The 8,132-nt window shown below is 31.1% G+C and overlaps 1 protein-coding gene across 1 annotated transcript; it reads left to right on the forward strand.

Annotated features, from left to right (window-relative positions):
- Nucleotides 1-4,190: 4,190 nt before the first annotated feature.
- Nucleotides 4,191-7,361, forward strand: LOC120068407 (Homeodomain-like superfamily protein). The gene is made up of 3 exons (XM_039020164.2): nt 4,191-5,539; nt 5,812-5,853; nt 6,655-7,361. The coding sequence occupies exons 1-3, from the start codon at nt 4,804-4,806 to the stop codon at nt 6,942-6,944; spliced, it is 1,068 nt and encodes a 355-aa protein (XP_038876092.1). The 5' UTR covers nt 4,191-4,803; the 3' UTR covers nt 6,945-7,361.
- The last annotated feature ends 771 nt before the right edge of the window (nt 7,362-8,132 follow it).

Consider the following 8,132-nt stretch of genomic DNA (forward strand, 5'->3'; position numbering starts at 1 on the left):
TAAATTTTATTATTTATTTTTTATGTTTTGTGGATCTTTCTACAATATAATTAAAATATCAATTCACCCCTCATGTTGATATCCAACCCATGAAATGTGGAAATATTGATGAAAATATCGACAGTAGAAATTTTATTCTACATTTGGAAAGACATGTATACATATTCCCTTTTAACTTAAGTGGTTTGTGGTTCGAATTTCCCAATTTTACATGTAGTTGAACTAAAAAAGGAATCAAGACAAAAATTATAAAAAAAAAAATACCTCAGAACTTTATACTTTGTTTCGATTATATCTAGTGTCAAAGAACACACTTCAAAAGTTCATCTCGATTGGACTAGAAATCAATCTCCAAAATGCTGTAAAATACCATGGTACAAAATGATTTCTTTTATAATTTTCTCTCTCTCTCGTCACCTTTTTCCCTTGTGATTTGTATGTGGTTTTGTACTGACAGGATGTTATAGTTTCTTATTTATAGAAATCTAAGACCCAATTGAACCTTAAATGTAAGTTTTCTATAAAAATAAAATAAACACATCAATAAAAATGAGATGCACCTAAGAATTGCTCTGACGTTAATATGCTACATCTTTTTAGAAAGGAAATAGTTTAGGAACAAGTGCATCATATCATTATGCACATTTGAATCTTAGAATTTGGAAGAGAGGATGTCAATATGGGGGCAAAAGAAGTGGGGTTAGATTTTGAGTATCTCCTTTACATTTCATTGACAAAAGAAAGTAAGTAGGGTTGTAGTGATTTATATAATAAATTACTTCACTCTTTAAAATACACCATCTAAATAAAAATTTGTCGAATCTCATCAAAGTATATAATCTTATTGATTAATAGAACTCTACTCGAGTTGATTACTTGATTTTATTTATTAAAAAAAGATTAAAAAAATGTAAATATAATTTTGCATCATTAGATGTAAAGACAATCTTAAATATTAAAATGAAGATAATTATAGTTTTAAAATATTTTTAATATAGCCTAAGTATAAATTATAAAAATTTAGACTCAAAATAAGCAATATCATATTATTTTGGAGATACATAATATATTGTCTTATTCTTAACCAAAACAAAAAAATAATAATAATTTGCCATTTTAAAGATATATAAATTGATGAATAAGGCAATGAATAGTGATTACCTTATTTAAAAATGTGCTTTTGATCTCTCCTTCACATGAACACTACAATATTTAAGTATGTTAAATTTATATTTTAACTTTTTTTTTTTAAAAAAAAGAAAAAAGTCGCATGAGAAAAACAAATCAATTTCCTAAACACAAATAAGCCAGTATAGCTCTAAAATTGGGGCTTTTTATACATTATAAGATTTTAGGGCTAAAGTTTGTCCCAAAATCCCTTTGCGAATGGGAGACATCACTAACACATTAATTGCCGCTAGTAATCAATGTTATAATTACAACAATATTATTCCACTATATCCAAATAGATGTTTGTGGCTCCCACTTCATGTCCTAAAATCACATCTTTTTTTATTTTTCTTTTGTATTTCGATTTGATTCTTGTATTAATTAATATTTTGTTTTAGCCTCTAAAAGGAAATTCTTTTTCTTTTATGCCACTGAACTTTTTATTTCAAACAAATTTTATATGCCATTATTTATATGGATTTATCTTTCATGCCATATATATCGGATTTGGTATTCAATGTAGAAATTAATTGATTATTAAGAAAAAAAAAAGAAATAAATGGTAAAAGATTTCTATGAAATACTACAAAACCATTAATGAGGAAAATCAAAATAGTTATTTATGAAGATTTTCAGAGTCACTCACAACAAACTATTTACCGTGTACAACTGACAAAAATCTAGTTCCATCGAGATTGTACTGCTAAATGAACTAGCGCAGTTAAATAACTATACAGTAGATAATGTGACTTCTAAGATACCAAGAACGAAATATCATGACTACAAGAGCGACTACGTGAAGTAAAGGTTTACCTATAACATATACTACTATCATCTAATACCTCTAAATATCTACCAATCATCAAAATCAGCAGCCTCCCAATAAAAAAAAAAAAAAAAAGCTAAATATAAATTATGGGTTTTTTAATTATAATTTTTAAATTTAACAATTGTGTGTTAGGATCAAACCACGTTCAATCTTTGAAATATGGTAAATCTAATAGTATATATATATATATACGCTTAAACGAGTTGAATTATATTCAAGTTGATTGCTAAATATACTTTTGAGTTTTTTTCGGTTTTTCTTTTAGTTATCAGTGTTAGTGTTGGAAGTTGTAATGTTTTTTTTTATTAGATTGCGTTTGATAACCATTTGATTTTTTATTTTTATTTTTAAAAGTTAAGTTTATAAACAATGCTTTTACCCATATGGTTTCATATTTTGTTATTCACTTTTACTTGTTTTCAAAAATCAAGTCAAAATTTGAAAATTAAAAGAACTTATTTTTTAAAAACTCGTTTTTGTTATTAGAATTTGACTAGAAATTCAAATGTCTCTTTAACAAATATAAAAATAATAATTAAAAATTGAGAAAAAAATAGATAATTTTTTACTTGTTTTCAAAAACCAAGTCAAAATTTGAAAACTAAAAGAAGTAATTTTTTAAAAATTCATTTTTATTATTAGAATTTGAATAGAAATTCAAATGTCTCTTTAACAAATATAAAAATAATAATTAAAAATTGAGAAAAAAATAAATAATTTTTTTACTTGTTTTCAAAAACCAAGTCGAAATTTGAAAACTTTATTATTAGAATTTAACTAAAAATTTAAATGCGTCTTTTACCAATATGAAAATAATAATTAAAAATTGAGAAAAAAAATAGACAAATTTCACAATTAGAAAACTAAAAAGGAAATCAATCAAATGAGGCTTTAAAGCTATTAAACAAATATTTAGGAGAAGAATTAGATCCCGTCCAAAGGCTAATAAAGATAATTTCCCCAACAATCTTTTAAGAAATTGGCAAAAGTTTTAAAATTTTCTCTATTAGGTGAACTAATCATTCCCCCTCTAAATTGTTTCCAAATTAATAAAATATTATGCCAGGTAAGTTTATCATCCGTTAATTTCAACATCCGCTAATATTAAAGACTGTCATTGAAAAATGGTCAAAATATAACTGACTAAATTAAAACATTTTGAACAAACAAAATGAGAAAAGAACCTCAAATACATGAGACTAACAAAAAATTTAACCTAAAATTGCAAATTATCCTTTTAAACCTTTCGCGAAATTTCCTTTAAAAATTGCAAACATTGTATATAAGAGAAATAAAAAAATGAGGGAAGAAAGGTAGAGGGTAGAGAATTAAAGATAGGTTAAAAGATTAATAATAAAAATAACAATAGAGTATATAATAGAAGAAGGTAAAGGATTTGAAATGCAGCCCCATATACTTAGTCTATAGCATCTTCCAACGGTCCCCACAATATCACTCATAGAATGCGACTTCTTACTAACCCCTCCACTAATGACCACAATTCTCTCCATTACACTTCTCTAATAAAACTCTCTTTATATATATATATATGTTCGTGTATTTTTTACGATTCAATTTAAACTATAATAGAAAGACGGATAAAAATTACGTATGAGTTAGAATTTCATCGATAATGATGTATGGGTAAATTTAAATTCTAATAATTTCGTTTTTAATAAGTTGGACTTCTTAGAGAGGGAGAGAGAAAAAAAAAGGAGTTGTTTAGGGATGGTATTAGGTTGCTTGTAGGGAAGGGAGAGTGGTGGCCTCATCCATTATTATTTTGAAATTGAAATTGAAATTGAAAAAAAAAAAAAAAAACCCAAAAACAAGAAAAGATATATATAAATAAAAATAAAAATAAAAGAAAAAACAAAAAAGTGACTTTATTGGAGGGTGGGGGCCCTAGCATCCATTAACATAAGTAAGGATTAGGCACTAAGAGAAGATTAGGACAAGTGATTTAATGTGTAAGAGAGGTTGATTAGAATAAAAAGTAGAGGTGAAGAAATTTGACTTAGTGGGTAGGGTTAGGAAATTAGGATGCCCTTGTCAACTTGTAGCCCAACCCCACCCTTTCTTCTCATGCTTTGCTTGTGCTCATCCACTTTTTAGGGTTAAATATTTATGAGGATTTAACTTTCACATTAAAAGGTTATTAATTAACAAAACCGTTTCCTTTTAATTATTACATTGTTAATTAATTAAAAATCAATAGTTGGAAAGAAAAAGGGAAAATCACATATAAACCCGTAGAAAATGACCTCACCCTTGGGAAAGTAATATAGAAAGGTGCCCTTGAAGAAGATTAGATTTTTTTTTAAAAAAAGATTTTTTTAATTCATAATTAAGAGAGATTCCATTCCATGACCCTATTAAATTTTTAATTAATTGTAATTGGGAAAACCTTAAGAAGCAGTTAAGGGTCAATAGCTGCAATCTACAAGCATTAGGCATTTAATTTAAATATATATATATATTTTGTTTCTATATTTTAAAATAAAACCAAACCAAATTGAAATAAGAACCCAATCAAAAGGTCATTAAAGGCAAATCCCAACAAAAACCTTCCCTTCCTAATTCCTAATTCTTTCTCTCTCTCTTTTTCTCTCTCTCCGCCTCTATTTTTTCTCTCTCTCTCTCTTATATTACGGGAGAGAGATGATCTGAGAAACTGAACACAAACGGCGTAACGGACTTCTTATAACCCCGTTTACGCCTTCCCTAAAACCATCCTTCCATTAAGTCACGTGCTCTTCTTCTCTTTTAACAATAATTCTTAAATTTTTTATTTTTCTTTTTAAATGGCTTTGCAGCAGCTTAGCCTTGGCCCAACTCCTGTTGACGGCGTCACTAATGGCGTTGACGTCCGGCCGATGTCAACTGACGGCGGAGACGACGGCAGCAAAACCCCCAGGCTTCCCCGTTGGACCCGCCAGGAGATCCTCGTCCTCATACAGGGGAAGAAGGTTGCTGAGACGAGGGTTCGCGGCGGCCGGGCTGCTAGTCTCGCCTTTGGTTCCGGTCAGGTCGAGCCAAAGTGGGCCTCTGTTTCTTCCTACTGCAAGAGGCATGGAGTCAATCGTGGTCCGGTTCAGTGTCGGAAGAGATGGAGTAATTTGGCTGGTGATTTCAAGAAGATCAAGGAGTGGGAATCCCAAATTAGGGAAGATACTGAATCCTTTTGGGTTATGAGAAACGATTTGAGACGCGAGAGGAAATTGCCAGGGTTTTTCGATAGAGAGGTTTATGATATTTTGGATTCCGGTTCAGGTCCTTCGCCGTCCCCTGCTTTGGCTCTCGCTCTTACTCCTGTTCCTCTTCCTGCCCCACCCCCCGCTCTCAATTCCGATGACGGAAAACCCGACGCCGAGCCGGAACACGTCTTCGACAGTTCTAAAACTGCCGCCGCTGATGATGGTTTGTTTTCCGATTTCGAACAGGATGAAACTAGCCGGAGCCCCTTGAAGGAAGTCGCCGGGAAGGAGGTTCCACCACCGACGGCCGATGGGGCAATTCCTGCTCCGACGCCTTTATCAGGTAATTGGTGAAGTTGGGTCAATTCAAATCTTTCTCGATTAATTTAATTCTCATTCCAAAGATCAAGTTTCTGGTTGTTTTGAGATTCTTGCAGCTTTTTGTGGCAATTATTCTTTTTTCCTCAACCCCTTTGAAAAAAAAACCATTTTATAAATTCTGTCGGCTTCGGATGTTCTTTTAGCTGCCTCTGCCTCTACCTTCGTCCTATTACTCGAAGAAGATTTCAAGTTCCATTTATTTCTCATTTCAATTTCTTTCCTTTTGATTTACAGAGAAGCTGTACCAACCTGCTGGTCAAGATTGTCCAGACCAAGGTAAACTCAAACTACAATTCGAATACTTACTTTCATGTACTTCTTTATCCTGTGATTTTCTTATAAACACTTTCTCTAATTTACAGAACAATGCTTGTTCATAATAACTGTGGCTGTTTTATGGTTCAATCTTTTATTCATAGGATAAATGAAAAATCTCTGTTGTTGATGTACGCCTATGTTCATCAACTGCAAAGATCAGTTATTTTTTCTGTTTTTCCAATTCTGGATGAATGATCAAGTCATTAAGACGCTGTCTTCCTAGATTTCTGATCATATATTCCATCTTATGCGCTTCAAATTTTCAGTCAGAATCCCTCCAAGTACCGTTTTTTATAGCGTCTGTAAGTTCGTGGATGCTAATGTTTACCTTCTTTCCATTGCCAGATTCTCAGTTTCCATATATCTTTTGATCATCTTATGTATTGATACTGGAGTTTCTGTTGAGTCCTTATTCACACAGCTCTGTCCATCAGATTTTAACTCGTGTCTGTTTGCTACTACTCTCATAGCTCAAAATTTTGGATTGGAGTCTTCTGAATTTCGAACCCATATACCGTCTCCTTTCGAGTATTTTGATTCGATTAGAAATGTCAGATTCTACCTAATAGAATTAGGTTTGTTTGTTAGAGGTGGTGTTATGTTGTTTGCTTAGGCAATTTGTAAAGTCCAACATTATGAAGAAAGATGGCTGTTTCTTTGGTCCTTTAAATCCCCATACTGTTGTCAAAGGGTTGAGATTATTCATGATGATTTGAGGAGGCATATAGCATATTCTGAACCCAATCTGATGTGCAACAGGCACAACAAATGAAAAAGAAGCAGCAGCAAATCCCGAGATAGGATCGACGTCGTCACAAGAGGGACGTAAACGAAAGCGTGTTGCATTAGATGGGGATGAGGAAACCATCCTGCAGGATGAATTGATTGGAATCCTTGAAAAGAATGGGAAACTGTTGACTGCCCAACTCGAAGCTCAAAACATGAACTTCCAGCTGGACCGAGAACAGCGAAAGCACCACGCAGATGGCTTAGTCGCGGTCCTTAACAAACTCGCAGACGCTCTAGGCAGGATCGCGGATAAGCTGTAGAAAAGCAGTGAAATGGAGATGAGTAGATGTACATAAGCAACAACATTTTTCTCTCCTGGAGTAATGATAGACACATAAGATATAGGTGGTAGCAGAGACATTGATGGATGAGGATTGATTGATTGATTGATTAGTTTCAAGGTTTTTCTCTTCTCTCTGCCATTTCTAGTTTAAGACTGCCTTTATGACCAATTAGTGGAGAGTTTAGAAATTATAGGGTTCCCCCATACACAGATAAGAAGGATATAGAAACTGAAGAGTTATATTTTACCACATTTTCTGTCCTGCTTTTTTCTTCTTCTTCTTCTTATTATATTTCTACTTTTATACGGATTGCAATATTTGTAAATCTTATTATTTATTTTCATAAGTTGCATTGCTGAATACACCTTTTCCATTTTTGGTTTTTGCCAATCACACCATTTCTTCCATTTTCTTCTACATTTCCATCTCTCTTTCTCGAGACGTCTTATCAATTCTGAGATTTAAATTTCTAATATTAAAATAAAGTATAAATGTCTTTTAACTGTGGAGTTTTGTTGATATTGGTAATTCAACTCGTAAGTTAAATGTCCTCGATTGAGTATACACATTTTTAGTTAAATAGATTTTTTTTAAAAAAATTAGATTACTAGTTTGGTCTTTAAACTTCGAGATTTGTGTTTATTTGATTTCATAAATTTCTGAACTCTTAACTTTTGTGTTGAATAAGTTATTTTATGTTTAATAGGTATTTGACAAATTCAAAATTTTTTTAAATTCATTGGTCTGTTAGATCTAAATTTGAATTTTAGGTCTAATGAAACTCTTAAGTTTTCAATTTCATTTTAGTTAGGCTAAATTTCATGAATTTAAAAATAAATAAATAAAAGGACTAATTTTACCGTTTTGAAAATATAAAAACTAAATAGATACACATTTTAAAGTTCAAGATTAAATTTATAATTTAACCATTGTTATTATTTCTTTTTACAAGAAGAATCACAAATATAATCAAATGGAAGTGATGTGAATATAAAAATATCAAAGTGTCTTTTTTACCTAGTTTATGAATTTGGAAAAATAGTTTGTGGTTTTGATTTTGACCCAATGATATAAAAATTGATATGTATGAGAGATAATTGTCCAAAAGATCAATTTTAAAGATTTAAAATGACAAATAACTCAATTTTTGAAAAAAATGTCAAA

This window comes from Benincasa hispida, chromosome 12, assembly GCF_027475165.1.
Source record: "Benincasa hispida cultivar pf3 chromosome 12, pf3_genome.v1.1, whole genome shotgun sequence".
NCBI lineage: Eukaryota > Viridiplantae > Streptophyta > Magnoliopsida > Cucurbitales > Cucurbitaceae > Benincasa > Benincasa hispida.

Coding starts and splice junctions, on each gene's coding strand:
- LOC120068407 (XM_039020164.2), top strand. CDS start 4,804: ATGGCTTTGCAGCAGCTTAGCCTTGGCCCAACTCCTGTTGACGGCGTC. Junction 5,540..5,811: donor TGCTCCGACGCCTTTATCAG/GTAATTGGTGAA, acceptor TTTGATTTACAG/AGAAGCTGTACCAACCTGCT. Junction 5,854..6,654: donor TCAAGATTGTCCAGACCAAG/GTAAACTCAAAC, acceptor GATGTGCAACAG/GCACAACAAATGAAAAAGAA.